At 42.9% G+C, this 20091-nt stretch overlaps 3 protein-coding genes across 6 annotated transcripts; 1 reads left to right on the top strand and 2 right to left on the bottom strand.

The window, feature by feature from the left end:
• Window positions 1–776: 776 nt before the first annotated feature.
• On the bottom strand, window positions 777–4293 carry cdkn1ba (cyclin dependent kinase inhibitor 1Ba). Its single transcript, XM_072673972.1, has 3 exons — window positions 3377–4293; window positions 2872–3016; window positions 777–2144 (listed from the first exon to the last, which is right to left on the bottom strand). The coding sequence occupies exons 1-2, from the start codon at window positions 3840–3842 to the stop codon at window positions 2892–2894; spliced, it is 591 nt and encodes a 196-aa protein (XP_072530073.1). The 5' UTR covers window positions 3843–4293; the 3' UTR covers window positions 777–2144; window positions 2872–2891.
• A 4189-nt stretch (window positions 4294–8482) lies between these two features.
• On the bottom strand, window positions 8483–13843 carry cdpf1 (cysteine rich DPF motif domain containing 1). Its single transcript, XM_072673140.1, has 3 exons — window positions 13531–13843; window positions 9929–10040; window positions 8483–9200 (listed from the first exon to the last, which is right to left on the bottom strand). Exons 1-3 carry the CDS (start codon window positions 13638–13640, stop codon window positions 9081–9083), a joined length of 342 nt encoding a protein of 113 aa, XP_072529241.1. The 5' UTR covers window positions 13641–13843; the 3' UTR covers window positions 8483–9080.
• Window positions 13844–13891: 48 nt separating this feature from the next.
• cbll1 (Cbl proto-oncogene-like 1, E3 ubiquitin protein ligase) lies at window positions 13892–17923 on the top strand. Of its 4 annotated transcripts, none has more exons than XM_072673136.1 (6): window positions 13892–13939; window positions 15717–15806; window positions 15927–16033; window positions 16137–16220; window positions 16324–16397; window positions 16616–17923. In XM_072673136.1, the coding sequence occupies exons 1-6, from the start codon at window positions 13927–13929 to the stop codon at window positions 17634–17636; spliced, it is 1389 nt and encodes a 462-aa protein (XP_072529237.1). In that variant the 5' UTR covers window positions 13892–13926; the 3' UTR covers window positions 17637–17923. The 4 variants fall into 4 exon arrangements, with proteins under 4 accessions (XP_072529237.1, XP_072529238.1, XP_072529239.1 ...); XM_072673137.1 differs by lacking the exon at window positions 13892–13939 and adding an exon at window positions 13947–13998; XM_072673138.1 differs by lacking the exon at window positions 13892–13939 and adding an exon at window positions 13987–14002.
• The last annotated feature ends 2168 nt before the right edge of the window (window positions 17924–20091 follow it).

Raw genomic sequence — 20091 nt, forward strand, 5'->3', positions numbered from 1 at the left:
TTCTTCTTCTTTTTCTTCATGGGACGTGTCCTTGTTTTTCCTCAAACGAAGCAGGAGTGGGGCATGTTTTTTTGCGCTCGTAAGTCTGAATGGCGACCGAAAAGGAGTGCATTTGTGAAGTTTCTGTATGTAGTATGATTGAAACTGCGCCAAAAGCCCAGTGAGGGTAGTAGTACAGTGCATAGGCAAGTATATGTATATTAATGTGGTTTTAGAAGTAAGGTAATAGACACAAATCACAAAAAAATAAAATGCTCTTTTTTTTTTCTTTTTTTCTTTTTCCCCATAGCCTCTACACTATGATATAATCGTGCATGCTTATTAATCACAACTGCATACCAGGAAAAAAAAAGTGTACTGTAAAAAAAAAGGCATACACACATTAGGATTAGACTGTAAAAGCGCCCTTAGCAGCAGGTCTGAGCTCACGCGCACATTCAGGCTGATCTGTTATTACACGGTTTCTATTATAAGCAATAATATGAGTTATATTATCAGCTTTACTGTGGCAAAACACTCCAGGTACAGTGCAGTTCGCAGCTTAAGTCTGCATGTGAAATCCAAAGTATTTACAGAGTGGGAGATTTTTTATTGGAAATGATTGTGTATTGATCATTAATGGGATTTAACCTGGTGTACCCTGTCTGAGTGCAAGGTTTACTTAGCCTCAGTGCAAACTGCAAACACTACATGTGAGGTTTACCTGTGTAAACCTAAATTGCATTTTTGCAAATTGCAAATTTTTGACATGCAAATTAAAACAGACACAAATTAAGAATGGTCATGATATTTTTTTTAATCATCTCTTTAAACAAGCAATAGAAAATCCACATCATTTGTAATTTTATAGGCTCAGTTTGCAACCTTGCACAAATTCTATAAACAAAACAAATTCAGGAAAAAAAAAATAATAAACTTATAAAAAGTACTTTTTAAAAAAAATGCACAAATGCCACTTTGGATAGTCATACACAACAAAAAGCTTAACATAAATAAGTTAGTAAGTATAATTTCCTCAGTGTTTTTACAAAGCAATATACACAGGTACACTTCAAAGTTTTACACACATGCAGTGTAACGTCTTTTTTTTTTTTTTGACATTTTTCGGGGCCGTAGTGGCCCGTCATGTTCAACATGACAGCCGTGTTTTGTGGTGGCGAAGGACTGGATTTGTGGACTACTGCCGTATTAAAAAAATACATGGCCCAGTGTTTTTAAAAAAATATATATCAAACTTTGCTACACAGTGAGAAATACACAAAAGTGACTAAAAAGAAAATTAACCGTTTTCCTTTTTTAATTATTATTTACTCAGTAGGCTGTCATTTATAAGCAACTTTCAAAACAATCACTGCAAAAAAAAAAAAAAAAAGAAATAATAAAAAAAAAAATAGTGGAATAACCCAGGGATCAAATAATACTGAAAAACACATCAGAACAGTATGACCACACCCATAAAAAAGGAATATCCCTGTTGTAACTTTGGCAGAGTTTTAAATCAACATCACAGAATTACCTACGTAAGTACCTACGCACACTTCTGTGGTATCATTGCTAATACCGAAACACAATCTTTATGCATCTTTAGGTCACATCATCTCACCATTAGACTCCAGTTCTGTGCCATCTCTGAGAGGCCAGGACGTCTTTAGCGTGCAGAACTAATGCATGATAAATTTAAGACTGATCTGAGCGATAAGCTTAACCCTGAAAACATCGAGACATTAGGTCCGAACTTACCTAAATATGAGCAAACAAGGGAGTATTACTGGGAGTAGTTTTGAAAACTGCACAGCAATTCTTCAAGTCACTATTATATATGATTTCCATCGTAATGTTATATTTCAAATGTGCTACATATAAAATGAGAATATATACATAGGTAGTAAGGACTGAGCAAAAGAAAAAAAAGGAAAACAACAATTGCACGCTGCTACATCGTCTGCTGTTGAGGCAATTGTATTCGTTTGAGTGCCAAAACTTTAGTGTAAAAAAAAAATTCAGTGCTGCTACTGCCTCGCACATCCTTTAGGAAAGACGGTGCGCTTTTTTTTCTTTCTTGCTCTCTTTCATTGCGGTCCCTGTTTACTTCATAAAGCTCTCGAAGGTTTTGATGATGATGGAGAAACACATATTCTTCATCTCTGCGGGAAACAGAAGGACAACATGTATTTAGCTATAAGAGAAATGCCAGCATGGAAGATATATATATATATAAAAAAAAAACATATATGCTTGCTTCAGGCACTAAGATCCTATGTGTCTATTGCTGGGATGGATTTTAACTGTGTAATAAAGATCATAAAGGCCTCATAAGCTTGTCATAAGCTTGTCATAAGCTTCCTGCAGCGAACGACAAGGTCTATTTCCTAAAGTTTTTTCTGGATCAGCATTAATAAATGACAAAGTCACTATACGGACATGTGTGCGTGAGGCTGGAGGGTATCCATCTCGCTCCCTCCCTCCCACACACACACATATATACACACCCAGGGTGTCCATGACGTCTTACTACTCTGTTGTTCACCCCACAGGCATTGTGTTTACAGCGTAAAAGTCACTTTGGAGGACATGGTGTCAAATGGGGACGTTTTTGCATGATTTGCACATTACTTTGCACATCAGCCTTCCTGTGCGAGTCATTCGTGCAGCAGGTTTTAGTCCTGTTCAGTCCTGTGAAGATTTCTGGTGGTGTTTTGGGTCAGACAGCTTTCTGCTTTTTTTACTATGTACGAAAAGGTGAAGAATGAGTGGCTGCGGGGATCTACAGCACGCCACAGACTCCGCAGAGGACAGGCCTGCTGCAAGCTCAGTGCGTATTTGCGCACGGCGGCGAAACGCTGCGCGTAAACAGATCATAGCGTTACTCACCTTTGCTCCCAGGGCCTCGCTTACGTGTTGGGAGGAGGTGATTTTCTGGGTGTCTGCTCTACTGTAGGGGGCTCCTCGGGTGGACAGTGGTTGGCTTCCTCCGCATCACTGCATGCTCTTTTCCTCTGACTTGCGCCATCTGATTCTGAGAGGTGGGAAAGATGCAATTAGCTGCCTGGCACGTGCACCGCTACAGGGAGCTGGCTACCTGCATAACAGTTGGGTTACAGACCAGCAGGTCCTGCGTATCGGTCTAACTGCAGCTTATGTGTACAGCAAAATGCAAAGTAGCTTAGTGCAAGCAAGTGCAACACGGTGCACGCGGTGCTTTTTTTTATTTTTATTTTTTTACTCCTTTTCTTTTTGCTGCAGAAATTAGGCAGCACGAGCGTGCACAATGGCTGCAAGCATCAAAAACCAAAAACGGTGCAGGGATGGTCACATAGGTCCAACGCCCCCTTCGCATAAGCCAGCACTAATAGCTAATAACAACCCCCTGAGTTACCCTGCTGCTCCGTGAAGCGCCTTTTCCTCGTGTCCCTGCAGTCCGAGCGAGCAGCCGTGCTCTCCGCGCACCCTCCTCCTCCTCCTCCAGCTCCAGCTCCAGCTCCAGGGTTAGGGTTAGGACCCGGGCTGGTCCGCCTCGGAGCTCGCTGTGCGCCCCGCTCAGGCTGGGCTTCGCGCGGAGGCCTGCTGTAAAAGTCCGGCACACTCCTGCCGTCCACAGCCATCCACTCGTACTGCCCGGGGGCGAGCGGCTGGTCCAGCACGAAGTCGTAGTTGTACTTGTCCCGCAAAGCGCGCTCCTGCTCCCGCAGCTGCTCGGTGCAGTCCCGCCGGAACTCCGCCGCGTCCGCAGCACCTCCGCCGCCGAACAGGTTCCTGCACACTGGGAGCCTCGTGTGGTCCGCGAGCCTCGCGTCCACCCTCTCCAGCGGGGGGCTTCCGTTAGACAGGCGCACATCGGACATTTTTTCTACATGAAAAAACAAAAAAAAAAAAAAACGGGTCCAGAAACAAAAAATGCGACAAAAACAGAAAAACAAAAACGAGGATTAAAAAAAAAAATTATAAAAAAATAAAAAAATAAAACAACAACAACAACAGCAGCAGCAGCAGCAGCAGCAGCAGCAGCGAGTCCGTGTCGTGTTATGGAGGCAAACGCCGACTACCAGCGCGTAACGCTACTAGTACTACAGTCGCAAATGAGCTGAAGAGGAGCGAGCATGCCAAAAAAACCAGCATTTAAAGAGAGAGGAAGGAGAAAGAAAGCGAAAACGAAGAAAAGGCACAAATAAAAACTGAAATCGCAAGTGCAGGGTAAAATGTGCAGCGCTGGGCAAGACACTCCTATCTGCTCCGTCTCGTAGTAATTCCGAGAGAAGCCAGGCAAAGGCAATTGAGCGCCCAATATGGCGATCGCAAGCACAGCAAGTGAAAAGAAGAGGCTCTGACACCGAGACTATTTAAACACGAGGCTTTCATTGGTTTAGCTCTACGGGCGCCGCCCATTTCTTTAAAGGAACGAGGGCTAGATCTCAAACGGCGCCCTACTCCCTACATAGTGCACTACAGAGGTCAGGGCGAGTTGCAGCTCCAGCAGAGCAGAGCAAAGCACACAGGCCTGAATCCACACTCACGAGTCCTTACTTCAGGGGTTAGTTGGATTAAAAGTTGGATTAAACTACCAAAATCAACTTTCAAGGTTTATTTGTCATCTGCACAACATATGTCAGGACATGTATGCATTGAAATGCTTGTGCTGAGGCTCAGGTTGATGCTCTAGGGTTAGGAGGATAAACTGTATACATACTAAACATATAAAAAATTATATTAAATAAATACAAAATGCACAGAGAATACACACAAAATACAGAATATACAAGACAGGGATTTGTAGAAATTCTTTGATGTGTATGTTTATGATATTTATGAGACAGGTATAGACCGAGAGAGTGGAATAAATATAAATATAAATATATAATATGTAATATATACATAAATATAAATCTGTAGCCTGTAGAGAAAAACAGGCTGTGTTTTGGGGTTTCCCACAGAACTTCACAGGAGCTCCTGAGTACACCCATTCCTCAGGCCCTTTTGGGACCCATTTGATCTCAAATAACATATATATATATTTTTCTTTTGTAATTTTAGTATTTTTAGTATTTGTTTTAGTAATTAGTAAAGTAAATACAAAAGCTAAGTTGTAGTTTATTTATATTAATTATTTTTAAGAAATAATTATAAACCTTGCTAATCCTAGCTAATGAAACATAAACCACACTATTTTTTTTAGCAAATCCTAGCACACAGTTACTTTACATTTCCTCAAAAAAACAAACAAACAAACAAAAAAAACATTAGTGTAGCCTGTGCAAAAGTTTGGGCACCCTAAGCATTGCAAATCAAGTGGCCTGAGTCAAGAGTGATGGTGCACCATTACAATGGGCACTGCTTGAATAAGTATAACCGATATGGAAGACTAGACACTAAACAATGTGCTTCAGACTGACTGAAGTATAAATACTGCTCTTTGCCACAATCATCACAGGAACTGCACTTCATGAAAAGAACACCTTGCCAACTGTGAAGCATAAGGGAGGGGGGCCTATCATGTTTTGAGGTTGTGTTGCAGCCAGTGGTACTTGCAGTATTTCAGTATAATGCCCATAAAACCGTTGCACAAACCTGTACACACCAATATCAGACGTTTTAAGTAAAATGATAAATATTACAAAACATGCAAATCATTAATGATCAAAACTGTACAAGCACACCGAGCAGAGTTACCCCTCAGTAATGAAATACATGTGCCATAGGGAGCCATTTGTTATCGTGTGGAGGACTCCAGCAGGCAGTCTTTGGCTCTGACAGAGTCCCGGTTTAGTGAGATTTCCTGCTGCAGTGCCCAGTGTGCAAAACTGGTCAGTTTTTATTGCCAACAGTGAGGTCATAGTTGGCAACTAGCTTATCTCTGGTAGACTTTGTCACTATCAGTAAGTAGTTCAGCTCCCTGAGTCATATCAGTGGCCTTTCTTCGGCTCTTCCCCCTCTAGAATCAGTGTGCATGTATTTCAGAAGGTCACAGTGTTGAAATATGTCATTGTGTGAGCTCATCCTTTTCTATTTTTGGTGTTCATGGGCCTGAGTCTGGTTGGACGTTTGTGGGGAGAATAAAAAATGCAGTTTCTGTAGCATATTTTGTAATAATCTGAGAATGTTTGATACATTGTAATATATTTAAATGGTGAATACTTACTGTCACACTGATACTAATGCTAGTTAAGTAATAAATCAGTGTAAAATTAAAAATATAAAATAATTGTGGCAGAGGACCCTGAAGTCCCCTCATTCAGCACAGAATAAACTACAGTTAATTTACACTACAAGGACGCAGAAGAGTTTACACCATGTACCTAAATATTTATAAAATATATAAAAATCTAAAAAAAACTAAAACAAGCCCAACAGTAGAGCAGCAGATTCAGAGGTGTTACAGTGAGCTGGATAGACCTGTATCAGTTTAATGACTAATAAAGCAATCACGACAGTAGATAATGATGCATATCATTAAAGGGTAAAAGCTGTTGCGAAACCTGATGTTTGGAGTATGCAAAATCCAGTATGTGATTTAATGAACAAGGCAAACATTGCCTGTAATAGTTAACACAAACAACAGTGCTTGTAAAACTGGTAAAGCTGTGGTTGCTTACAGGCAGCTGTCTTTAAGGCCATGTTGTCTTTGACGTGTTAACTGCTTTAAATATTTGTGGCAAGTGCAAGTGGCCAAGGGTGACAATAGGCCTGTAACAGTAAAACACGCTGGATCACATGAACAAATAACAAAAATGGCGTCACTCTGTGTTTTCTGATTAACTACTGCGTAAATAATCTAGGAGCAGTGTTACGTGACAACTGGTATTTCTTGCTCCTGGGCTCCCCCTACAGTCAGGCAGTGTAACTCACGCATTGACTGACCTCTGAAGAACACGCTGTACACATGCATTTCTGGACAAGCTAAGAGATACAGAACCGTCACTGAAAGTGAAAGAATCATGTGGGCTGAGGTGGTAGAGTAATACTACAGGATTTTGCACAAATATGACTTGAGTAACGCAGCATTAGACAGTTCTTACAAGCGTTTTTGTGCCCACTTCCCCAAAGTTAGCACTGTCCTGAACCTGGAATAGCAACTATAGCGATGCTTTTCTCCACATTACAGTCAGTGCAGCATCGCAATGATTTTAAGCTGTTTAAAAAAGATAAAATGCTCATAATGTTGTTTTAAGTAGTCTATCATTTGCTAACATGGGACACGTAGACAAAGGTACCAGCTGTGAACCAAGTGACAAAAAAGCCTTTTTTAAAAAAGTAAAGCCAGCAATGGTAAACACATCCAAACGTATCTTTCTTTCAATTTTTAAAAATAAATAATGTCATTTATGATTTGCTCTCTCCGCCTCACTCCAGAAACCTTTTCACCAGGAAACAGTCAACACAAATACTTTCACTGACATCTAGTGGCAGAAGCTGAATGTGCATCCCCTTAAACCTGGTTACTGCTGACTATTATATGGGCATTAAGGATGATGTATGACTGGGAAATCCATCTTTGACAATGCAAATCCATCTATTCAGCAGCTTTGGTCAAGGCCGCCATCCATTCTACTCCACTGGTTATTTCTAATATTGTTTAAATGGGGACGTATCCTACACTGGTCCACCCAAGCTCTACGTATGATGTTGTGAGTTTATGTACCAAAACCAGTCCTACTTTATTTCTATACAACCATTTTCCAACCGGTCATCCTCAGAAATACAGTTTTCTTTACTGTGGCTTTAAGAGCAACATGCCTGGCGTACACTGCTGACCCCCAACCTTAAGCTGGACCAGTGATCCCCTCCCCTCTGGATGGCCTGCACACCACTTGGCCATCACTGAACCTGTACTTTACCTCGTTGCTCTCATAATGCTGCTTCGTCACAAACCATATAGAGCAGCGTGCAAAAGTTAGAGCACCCTGATCAGAAGCTCAGTGCCTGTGAATAGTATGTGGTGATGAACTGATGAAGGACTAAGTGGGGAGGAAACTTTCAATCATTTTAAGCAAGATTAGCATGTTATTTTAGCTTTGTGTGATTTTAGAATGTACTACAGTACTACATTGTATTAAGTACTGACCATGTGTGGTTCTTTTTTAATATTTTGAAACGGGTAAAAATGGAAATAAAAACAGTTTTGCCTAAAATATTAAAGAAATGCTTAATTTTTAACACACTTTAATCTTTTACTCGATTAGCTTAATTAAACATTTTGACCAGGGGCTCGAGTACAGCTGTACATCGCCTTGCTGTCTGGCTTAGTTAGTGTTTGTCAAATGTATTACCATGTATCTTCATTGTGTATGGTTGTAAGTCATTGTATTTGTACTCCAATGTAATGTGCTGCTGCTATATGGCACAGCATGGGCCTGAAGAACAAGTTATACAATAAACCTACCTGCAATTTCTTTTTTTAAGAGCACTGAGAGCTCAACCACCCTTTATAACTTCCTCATGAATGGGCGAAGCTAATTGCTGACTTGTGAACAAAGAAATGAGAATGTAATTGGTAGGGCATCTCAAGGATGGGTTATATTTTTGTTTATTTATTCTGCTTAAACATTTTCATGTCCTTTATTAATCTCACACTGTACCAGATATCCTGATTTGACACAACCAAAGTTTTAGGTTCCTTGTTTCCAGTCAGCTCAGCGCCATCATTCACTGAGGCATCTCTACATGTTATGTGAATGGCAGGAGAGTATTGTGATTTAATGGAAAGCCAAAGCACTTCTCAGTTACATTCTTACCAGATGTGACCCTGGCGTCTTCCAGCAGGCTGTTCTCTAAAAACAACCAAAAGCTGAACTTGAACCCATAAAGTAACAACACAGTCAGAGCCTCCTTAAACACACTGTCCTGCACACTTGGCTCCATGTCTTCAGTCATTCATCTTCTGGAGATCATCTGTCATGCAAGTTTGGTTTAACAACTGCTGTTATTTTTTATGTTCTGAGACTACATCCAAAACAAGAGATTTAATTCAGTAAGCCCCTCAAAAAAAGGGGGATACAAGGGAGCACACAGGTCAGCATTTTTTTTTTTAATCCATTGGGTCCAAAACGTCCTTTCTCCACAGAATATGAGTTGGTCTCTGGTGGACATCAAGTTTTCTGAGCAGTTTTCTTCTTGGCCAGCTCTGTTTGAATCTGCTCTGGAAACTGCTCCAGGTGTTCCCTCACACATGGTAAGCAGAAGCGCTTGGTGTAGAAGAGGCTGCACTCCTGGATTAAGAAAGACAAGCAATCTGAGCAAACTACAGCTACTTCTTTCTAAAACATCTTTCTTAGAATTAACAAATTTAATAAACAAGGGATGAACAGTAAAACATATATAAATTATATGGACAGAAGTATTTGGACACCTACTCATTTCTTGTTTTTTTTCCTAAACCAAGTGTACTAAAAAAAATAGCTTATCTGCTTTTGTTGGAGTAACTGTTTCCACTGTCCAGGGAAGAAGGCTTTCTACTAGATTTTGGTGACATTGCTGTAAGGATTTGATTGCATTCAGGGACAAGAGAAATGAATAAGGTCAGGATGTTGGATAATCACCACCCCACGTCATCCCAAAAGTATTGGATGGAGCATCAACCACCATTCCAGAGAACACAGTTCTTCCACTGCTCCACAGCTCAATGCTGGGGGGCTTTATACCCCTTTAGCCCATGCCTGGCATTAGCCAGCATGTTGCTAATAGGTTCATGTTTATCTGCTCCAGAGAGTCCTATTCTACTGGCTATACTTCTCTACAGGGACTAGACTGTAAGCTGTGTGTGCATGCATTTGTACATCTGTGTCAGCAATGGGTGCTTACTTAAAGTAGCTGAATGCATTCATTAGAAGGTCAGTCCACAAACATTTGGACACCTTTTGGTGTACCTCAAGTAAGTAAATAAGTAAAAAAAAAAAACCAAGTTAAGTTTCACTGAATGAAGCTCCTTAGTGCATACCGGGCCAACACACACGGTCTTGTTACACAGGCAACATTTAGACCCCAACACGAGGAATTTCTCTTTCTCCGGAGTGAAGGGATCACGCATGCCATAGCACTCTTCCAAAAGCCTGAGGGACAGAACACAAACAAGGTGTTTGCACACATGTCAAAGAGAGAGACAGTTAAGAGTGTATATATATATATACACACACACACACACACACACACACACACACACACACCTATTGTGACATCTCACTAGCAGGTTTCTTTCTATGACTCATGTCTAGAACAAAAGGGGCAGTGACCTTAGTGACCCTAGCATAACAGAAGTGAAAGGTTATGGGAAAGCTTGCCCATTAAAGTTCAAATGCAAGGGTCAATATTTGCTAACAGTTAAACAGTTAAGCAGTAACAGTTTGTTGCTCAGCATTCTCCAAGGGCTCCTCCCCTGATTTGTCAAATTTTCCATAATAATGAACTATATTAAATGAATTAAAATACACAATAGTGCTGAAGTTTTATCAGTATTGGTAAGAAATGGTGAGTAAGGACACCCCAGTAGTTCACAGAACTCAGACAGAGGTTATATCCCATAAACAGGCTAGAAGACATTAGCCTTACTGGAGGTGTTTTTTCCTACATAATATTACATGTGACTCCTCATGTAAACAGACAATTACGCAATGTTGAGTTAATGTCCTTAAAATGTCAGCACCTCTCACCCCTCCTGAATTAATTACAGTGGTCCTGATATAATTGAGATATCCACAGCTTTTAATGCCTCCTAAACTGTCCTCTTAATTGTCAGATGCAACAGAATTCTTACTTGCATGTAATTTCTGAAAGACTTCAGCATATACCCAGCAACAATACCATTAGTATGACCAATTAAACAGGGGACAGTGTGACTATTCCCTGTAGAGAGGCCACCCAGGTGCAGGTTCAGTCCCTCGCCTACTGCTACTCTCCTTGCTGGATGTCCTGTACGTACCATCACTGATCCAGTGATGCAGCAGCAAGATTTCAGCCTTTCCAAGTTTAGCCATGTCACTCCCCTACAGTAATATCTTCACTGGCTTCCTGAAGCTGCCAATCAGATTTAAAGCAACATTATTTGGCAGTTTTGCCTAAAAATAGAAGCTTTACGGTCACTGTGAAGCTTCACTGACTGTAACAAGGAGAAAAGCGTCTCTATCGTTGTCACTCTGGGCTCGGCACGCTGCTAACTGCATGACATAACTCTGGTAAAGCAGATAGGGACACGCTCGCAGGCACATCCTATAGAATAAAATCCTGTAGTATTACTCCACCACCTCAGTCCACATGCTTTCTGCACTATCAGTGACTGTTCTGTATCCCTCAGCTTGTCCAGAAATGCGTGTGTAAAGTCATTTATACACATTTTATGTAAAATAAATAGGACACATACTGCCCACATACTTCCATGCTCCCTTTAAGCTGACATGGATGTTAAGCAAAACATCCACTAGAGGGCGGTTCAGAGTCACACATTTCCTACAACAACAAACATGGTGGTGGAGGAGGAGGTCATAAAAATGTACTTTTATATATAAGAAATGAAAGAGGCAGCGGTGTAGCCACTGTAAACAGTGTAAAAACAGTTCCACCATGTGGAACAAACGTCCTTCAATGAGGGTGATCACCCTTTGCAGTGCTTTACAACCCAGTGCTAAGCACCTGTAGATGTAGATGAGCACGTTTTGGGACATCCCAACCTTATTTCAGTCACCTGGGTGTGCAGTGACCATTTAAACCCATCAATGATGGGTTTATGAGTCTATGAGTTTGAACTACAGGACCCCCTTCAAAGCATCCTTTCCTACATAGATAGGGGCATGTCAGTCGCTCACAATCCTAAGTCTATGAACAGCTCTTCAGACTTGCTGAGACACTGAGGGGCAGGTTACTGTTATAGCCCCAGCCCACCAGGACTCTGACCTCCTCCCTGTAGGCAACATCATCACTGTTGTAGATCATCATCATCACCATCAGCATAGTTTGTGATGAAAATGGAGCAGTCATACACACACCTTGTGGGTGTATGTACGCTGTTGCAGCCAATCCACACATGCTGGGGTCTACCAGTGAGAAGGTCCAGTATCCAGTTCATGCCCAAGACATTTTTAAAAACATTTATGGCAGAGAGGTGCAGAGTGTACCCCAAAGTCCCAAATAATTTTTTTCCCAATACTATTTTTTCCCAAATGTATCTATCATCAACATACATAAACAAACTCAGCATAACTGTAATGAATAAAATTACAAAATAAAATAAAATAGTGCCTATAATGACTCCTGGTTCGTGTAAGGATCACCTGTAGATGTCGGTGAGCACTCTTTGGGACATCCCAACCTTATTTCAGTCACCTGGGTGTGCCCCGGCCCCTTAACAGCATCCTCTCTTATATTGATTGGGGTAAGTCTCTCATATTCTTAAGTATATGATGCAGCCAATCCACACATGCTGGGGTCTACCAGTGAGAAGGTCCAGTATCCAGTTCATGCCCAAGACATTTTTAAAAACATTTATGGCAGAGAGGTGCAGAGTGTACCCCAAAATATTATTTTTTTTCACAAATGTATCCATCATCAACATACATAAACAAACTCAGCATTCACTGGTAGGTTCACTTATCATTCACATAAAAAAATAATAAATACAATTTAAAAATAAAATAAAATAGTGCCTATAATGACTCCTGGTCCGTGTAAGGATCACCTGTAGATGTCGGTGAGCACTCTTTGGGACATCCCAACCTTATTTCAGTCACCTGGGTGTGCCCTGGCCCCTTAACAGCATCCTCTCTTACATAGATGGGGGCATGATGCTGCCAATCCACACATGCTGGGGTCTACCAGTGAGAAGGTCCAGTATCCAGTTCATGCCCAAGACATTTTTAAACACATTTATGGCAGAGAGGTGCAGAGTGTACTCCAAAGTCCCAAATTATTTTTTCCCCAATAATATTTTTTCACAAATGTATTTATCATCAACATACATAAACAAACTTAGCATAAATGCGATAAATAAAATGTAAAAAATAAGATAGTGCCTATAATGACTCCTGGTCCCTGTAAGGACCACCTGCAGATGTCGGTGAGCACTCTTTGGGACATCCCAACCTTATTTCAGTCACCTGGGTGTGCCCTGGCCCCTTAACAGCATCCTCTCTTACATAGATGGGGGCATGATGCTGCCAATCCACACATGCTGGGGTCTACCAGTGAGACTGTCCAGTATCCAGTTCATGCCCAAGACATTTTTAAACACATTTATGGCAGAGAGGTGCAGAGTGTACCCCAAAGAAGTAGTCCCAATTTTTTCCCACTAATTTATTCATCATCAACATACATAAACAAACTAAAAGTCAAATAAATTTAAAAAAATAAATAAATAAAGGTCTATAGGGCCTATAATGACTTATGGCTCCAGTAAAGACCACTGCAGAGAAACCCAGGTTAGGTTTTTCTACCATGCAGAAATTCAGAAAGTCGGTGGACCTCCCCTTCAGGGGTCCAATCCGAACAGCTTCAACCCTGGCAGCAGGTGAGCAGGTGAGCAGGTGAACAGGTGTTGTTCAGTGCAATACTTACACGATGCCTCTAGTGTTTGGGGGTTTCTGCCCGTAAAACGTGTAGGGACTCGATAACTCGCACAGCTCGCATGTGAAAGCCCCTCTCACAGCTCCCTCGCCCGAGTCCATCTTATTTCTGCCAGCGTCTTCTATCAGCTTACCGCCACCTGCTGGAACACGGGCCCACGAGATAAACAGATTTACAGGGTAATTATTATTTTATTATTTTATTATTTTTTCCTCGTATACTTTTCCAGAGCGGCCTGTACGTTTGCTTAAAACGTTACCGTTTTTGTCTATTTAATTACTTAGCGTTTATATTAAAACAATATGCCTTATTTGGCACCACAAGGACTTTTATTTTGAAAGGTGCACAACGGAAGCGCGCGATGACTCTGAATTCACCCGCACAACCATGGATCCGATTGGTAAGGAGGGAAGTCTACACTTTCATGTTTTTGCTGGTTGTACGATACTGTTCAGATGAGTACGTGAGTATAACCCCCAGGCTTTTAGTGAGGCCGCGGGCTGTTGTAGGTAGCTAACGCCGCACGGTGGCCGTTTCCGCATTTAGTGGCCGTGTTGGCCTCCGTGTTAGCCTGCTAACCGGCTAACTGTAGTGTAGGCGTCTCCTGCAGCCCTGTGCTCATAGTTAAGCTCTTCTCCAGACTGGGGCGCTCTGTAATATCAGACCAAGGCCACGGTGCAATCAACACATACGCTTCCTTTGTTTCTGGATCGTTGAATTGAAGGTTGCGTGGTTGGGCCGGGTTGGGGGAGTGGGCGGGGCTTCGCTACCCAGCAAGCCACGCCCCTCGTTCGATTTCACCCGCCCAGGTGAAATCGATTGGCCTTTGATTAATACACTGTCTAATGTCCAAATGTTTACGGACACCCCTTCTAATGAATGCTTTTAGTTGACGTAACTTTTGGTTGCACCCATTGCTGATACAGATGTGCAAATGCACACACACACACACACACACACACACACACACACACAGGTTGTGGGTTCGATTCCCGGGCTCGGCAAGCTGCCACTGTTGGGTCCTTGAGCAAGGCCCTTTACCCTCTCTGCTCCCCGGGCGCTGGAGTTGGCTGCCCACCGCTCTGGGTGTGTGTGTGTGTACTCACTGCCCCTAACACATGTGTGTGTGTGAGTGTGTGTTCACTACCAGATGGGTTAAATGCGGAGGACACATTTCAGTGTACACTGTACAGTGACAAATACGTGCACCTTTATCCTTTGACTTTTATCCTTGTCTAGTCTCTGTAGAAAAGTGCTGCCATTAGAAAAGGAGAATATCTCTAGAGCAGATGATCATGAACCTATTGGCACCATGGTATTAAGCCCCCAGCTTTGAGCTGTGGAGAATTGGAGCTGTGTTCTCTGGAATGATGGATAGTTTTGGGAAGAGTAAAGGTAAAGGTGCACGTATTTGTCATGTGTAAATGTGTCCTCCGCATTTAACCCATCTGGTAGTGAACACACACACTCACACACACGTGTGTTAGGGGCAGTGAGTACACACACACACACACACACACACCCAGAGCGGTGGGCAGCCAACTCCAGCGCCCGGGGAGCAGAGAGGGTAGAGGGCTTTGCTCAAGGGCCCAACAGTGGCAGCTTGCCGAGCCCGGGAATCAAACCCACAACCCTGTTAACGATATTCCGGCGCTCTAACCGCTGAGACACCACTGAGATGAGATGAGGTGGGGTGAAGTGTCTTCGCAGCAATGCTCCAAAATCTAGTAGAAAGAAAGAACAGGTGTCCCAATACTTTTGTCTAAATAGTGTAGCTGTTAGTAGGCTATTGAAATGTCCAGACACTCCTTCTAGTAGTAAAGATTGTAGGTTAAGAAACACACTGACCGAATTGAGCTCACACCACTTGTATAATCTCATTAGAAAAGCATTGACCGTCGAATGAGACACTTAGAAGCAGCCAAGGGCTCCAGGTCCAAGCCATAGAGCTTCCCATTTTTGCAACCTGTTTAAACCTAAGGTCAGAAAGGCAGCAACACATCGGCATGACGTGCCTTTGTCCACAAGTACCTACAGAAGCAAATTCATGAGGAGTCTTGCTTAACAATTCTAGAAGATTTAACTAAGTGTATAAATGACTGTTTTAATGGTGCAGTCTGGACACCAGTCTCTAGAGAGCAGTTCTAACCACAATCCATGGCTTTTTTCATATGCAGACAGTGACATGCAAGGAACAGAGGGGGCATTAGGAGGTCCTGACGTTAGAAGGAGGATCCCCATCAAGCTTCTTCCCAAACAGGCTCGAAGTAAGTCCAGTCCCTCATCATTTCCTTGGGCCAGTTACCTTCACAAGCACATTCTTGCAAACATATTTGGGAGCAGTTTCGGTGTGGGATTAATCATGATATGATGTATTTCTTTGATAGAGGGCTTTGCCTATAAACAGGAGGAGAGGTTTGAGTTTGGGGCAAAGGCAGGAGATGCGTTTGCAGGCCAGCGGCGATACCCTCAGCAGTTCTACTGGGACTATAAGGTGTCAGACTTGTAACTGTTTATTCAGTCTCGTTCTTCTTTTATATTTTTATTCCTACTGAAATGACATGAACTAAAACATCCTCTTCTTGCTTTTTCCACAGCTCAATCTGATTGGTGAGAGGGATGAGACCCCTGTGCACTTCTGTGACAAGTGTGGTCTGCCCATTAAGACCTATGGTCGCATGGTAAGTGTGCACATCAGGGTCTGTAAGATACCACTGTATTGGTGACCCAATTTATGTTCCTGTGGCTTCACAAATAAGCACACACTTTTTCTTTTCTCCACAGATTCCTTGTAAGCATGTGTTTTGCTATGACTGTGCACTGCTTCATGAAAGGAAAGGTGATAAAATGTGCCCAGGGTAAGTATGAGATACCTTTAGTTAGTGCATACAATTTGCTTGTCTGCTGGTTAGAGGTCTGCACAGGCAAGATGTTGAAGCCTGAACCTGAGTCTGATGTTGTACATGAAAACAGAACCTGGCCTGAAACCACATTGGGCTGGGCTGATGACTTCCACTGCTGTGGTTGTGTGTTGTTTTTACTTCCTGACTTTGTTGTTTATTCCCTGTCTTTTCAGTTTAACGCTGTACAGCTGCACAGACCCAGTCCAGCGCATCGAGCAGTGTCAGCGAGGCTCCCTCTTTATGTGCAGCATCGTTCAGGGTTGCAAGCGCACCTACCTCTCCCAGAGAGACCTGCAGGCCCACATTAACCACCGCCACATGAGGCAGAGCAAGGCTTCATCAGGCCGCACCGACCCTCTCCACCTTCCTGCCTCGTCTGATGTTTCGGACCGCTTCCGTGTGCCCCCTCCTCACCTGTCCAAAGCCCACGTGCTCATCCCTCCCCCTCTGTCACATGTGGGTCACGACACTTACAGTCAGCCACCTCCTTCATCCCACGATGATCTCCGAACTCCGCCAGGCCAGCCTGCTGCCGACATGGGGTCCTCTCGCTCTCTCCCTCAAGAGACCTTCCGCATTGCTACGGTGACCACGAGGAAGCACAGCAACCTCATCACTGTCCCCATTCAGGATAATTCGACGAGCCCCATCCCCCGCGATCAGCTCTCAGCCAATGCGCTGCCTCCACACCACCACCCAGGAGATTATCCAGGACAGCCTGTTGTTTCCCTCCCACACCACATGATGGCGCCACCTCAGCAGCGTTACGGCCCTCCACCTCCTCCGCCTCCCATCAGTCACCCGATGCAGCACCCACCGCAGGGCTCCAGCTCACACATGGTCTTCAACCCAGCCCAGCCTCCTCCTTTGTCTTCAGTTCCACCTCCCATCACCCCTCCTCCTGGACACCTGATGGGTCAGCTGCCACCATACATGAACCATCCTCCGCCAGGCCCCCCTCCACAGCATGGCGGCCCACCAGTAAACGCTCCTCCACCCCATCATTACAGCTCCCAGTTCTCTGAGGACAAGGGCACCCTCAGCCCACCTTTCAACCAGCCAGGTGGCCTAAGTCCGGGTATGTGGCCTGCCCCCAGAGGACCCCCTCCTCCCAGAATGCAAGGCCCACCGCAGGGACAGATGCCTGGACCCCATCATCCGGACCAGGGCCGCTACAGGCCGTATTACCAATAGAATTATGATGTTTTTCTCATGCCTGAGCAGTGATCTCAGATGTGATTCTGTGGTAGGGTTTTGTATGGCCTGTTGTATAGTTGAACTTCAGTGTAGGTTTGGGCTGCATATAAGATGTTATGTAATTACTGTGAGATATTAGAGTATATACCTTTAATTATGGCTCTTATTTTGGTTAAAAGAAACAAACAAAAAAAGTTTGGATTTGGCAATATTTTAAAATTATGTTGAATGTGTTCTTTCATGAATGTACTAAGAATTAAATGCACAATACGTCATGTTTTTCACCACTGTTTTATCATTTCTATTACTGTTATTCTCCATTAATTCTTTTATTTTCCTGCTTAAAAAAGTTACAAGTTTAAATCTGGTTAGAGGTTAAATGCGGAACAACAGAGTTTTTGCACTTAAACGTGTAGGTGATCATCCTGGAGATGAACAGTGCAGTCACCACTCCAGGGCTACCAGATATAATGAAATGAAGGTTCCTGATTTTATTTATTAATTTTTTAATAAATGTTATTTCTCTCCCTCCCCCAATCACATGCAAGACCAACACACACACCCTCTAACAGGTGCACAGCCAGCCACACTTCTTTTTCGAACTGCCGCCGATGCAACATCACCAGGCAACCAACTGTGCTGTATACCCATCTCTGACTCACCGGCTAGCAGACGCCAGTGCCAGCCAGCACCGTGCTAGTTTGATGTGGGGGAGAGCACCATCTACCCACCAAGAGGTCAATTGCTCTCTCTAGGGGCCTCTGCTGCTGATTGCTTGCAGCGTGATCAGGGTTCAAACCAGCAATCCTCTGATCACAGTGACGGTGCCGTAGTGCCGCTGGACCACCCCGGGCCTCTGATTTTATATTTCTACTTGTTTAATTACTGATTAAAAAATGTATAAGTGCATATTTAATGCAACAACAACCAGTAGAAACACTCCTAGATCCTGCCCCTAGTCTTACTGCTTTGATTTGCAATCTGTCTCTTGTCCCACCCACAACGCTAAGGTTTGATTAAAGCCTGGATCACAAGTCAAGTGCAATCAATCAAACTTCCACGTTAGAGGACCATACAAGACAACCATGTTCACCATTAGTGTTGGACACGGATGGAATTTGGTCTCCGTCTTTAACCCGGCTGTGCAGTGAACACACGTGCCCGAAGCAGAAAGGGTAAAGGGCCTTGCTTAAGGGCCCAACAATGCCGAGCCCAGGTATTAAACCCACAACTTTGTCATCAATAGCCTGGTGCTCTGGCTGGTGAGCCACCACTGCTCCAGGAAGTGGAGGGATGGACATATTGAGGTGTTACTGAACAGTTGGGGCAAAAGCTCCACATTACTATAGCTTCCCTCACTCTTGCAGTCTTGCACACACAGCTTCAACGGTAGATTTTTGGTAACAGACAAAAAAAGCCTCAAAATGACATTTAAGAGAAATGTTTGATTAAGGCTAAAGGGCTTTTAATGAAATTTAAATCCAGGAGCTCATCATACCTCACATCTAGAAATAATCTTAAATGTTATGAGCTGATTATGAGGAATGTTTTATTACATATTAAAACGTTTACTTTCAGTGCGTTAAAAAGTTCATTATTAAGTTTTTTCATCATTTCCAAGTTTCTGCTGTCTGCAAGCTCTATTTCTCTCTAAGGATTTGTGTTCCTGTAAACTTTGTATACTATAAACTTCAAATTAATGCCCTAAATATCCAGAAAACCATATCGGTCAACCTCTTGCGAACATGTCTGAAGCCTCAATAGTGGGTGATGGGTGATGGGTGTTTTATTTCCACATACACCGATCAGCCATAACATTAATACCATTAATACTTTTGCCATCCCAACAAATCTGAGCATTCGAGACATTGACTTCAAATATTATGAAGGTGTCCTGTGGTATCTGGCACCAAGACATTCGCAGCAGATCCTTTGAGGCCTTTAAGTCGTGAGGTGGGGGCTCCATTGATCGCATCAATGAACCTTAGGTGCCCATGACCCTGTCCTTGGTTCACTGGTTGTCCTTTCCTTGACCACTTTTACTAGGTACTGACCACTGCATATCAGAAAAAAACCACAAGACCTGCCTGATGTTTTGGTGGAGATGTTCTGAACCAGACGTCTAGTCATCACAGTTTGGTTCTTATCAAAGTGTCTCAAGTTCTTATGCTTGCCCATTATTCCTGAATCACCTTTAAGAGCTGACCGTTCCCTTGACAGATGCAGCCACTGGAGATGATGATAATCAATGTTTTTCACTTGTTTGTCAGTAGTGCTAATGTTATGGCTGATCGGTGTATGTGGAAATAAAACACCCATCATTAAATATTGGTTTGAAACATTATTAGAATCTAAACTTTGGTCCAAAGCTGATAATTGTTTTAGTGTGATTTCACTGTCACTGTGCATCAACTTATTGGAGAGTTCAGAAGAAGAAGCTGACTCTGCTGGT

This window comes from Salminus brasiliensis, chromosome 2 (genome assembly GCF_030463535.1).
Source record: "Salminus brasiliensis chromosome 2, fSalBra1.hap2, whole genome shotgun sequence".
In the NCBI taxonomy this organism is placed as follows: Eukaryota; Metazoa; Chordata; class Actinopteri; order Characiformes; family Bryconidae; genus Salminus; species Salminus brasiliensis.

Coding starts and splice junctions, on each gene's coding strand:
- cdkn1ba (XM_072673972.1), bottom strand. CDS start 3,842: ATGTCCGATGTGCGCCTGTCTAACGGAAGCCCCCCGCTGGAGAGGGTG. Junction 3,017..3,376: donor GCGCTTCACGGAGCAGCAGG/GTAACTCAGGGG, acceptor CCCACCTCTCAG/AATCAGATGGCGCAAGTCAG.
- cdpf1 (XM_072673140.1), bottom strand. CDS start 13,640: ATGGACTCGGGCGAGGGAGCTGTGAGAGGGGCTTTCACATGCGAGCTG. Junction 10,041..13,530: donor CCAAACACTAGAGGCATCGT/GTAAGTATTGCA, acceptor TCTGTCCCTCAG/GCTTTTGGAAGAGTGCTATG. Junction 9,201..9,928: donor AGACCGTGTGTGTTGGCCCG/GTATGCACTAAG, acceptor TTCTTAATCCAG/GAGTGCAGCCTCTTCTACAC.
- cbll1 (XM_072673135.1), top strand. CDS start 15,635: ATGACTGTTTTAATGGTGCAGTCTGGACACCAGTCTCTAGAGAGCAGT. Junction 15,807..15,926: donor TCTTCCCAAACAGGCTCGAA/GTAAGTCCAGTC, acceptor TTTCTTTGATAG/AGGGCTTTGCCTATAAACAG. Junction 16,221..16,323: donor TTAAGACCTATGGTCGCATG/GTAAGTGTGCAC, acceptor TTTTCTCCACAG/ATTCCTTGTAAGCATGTGTT.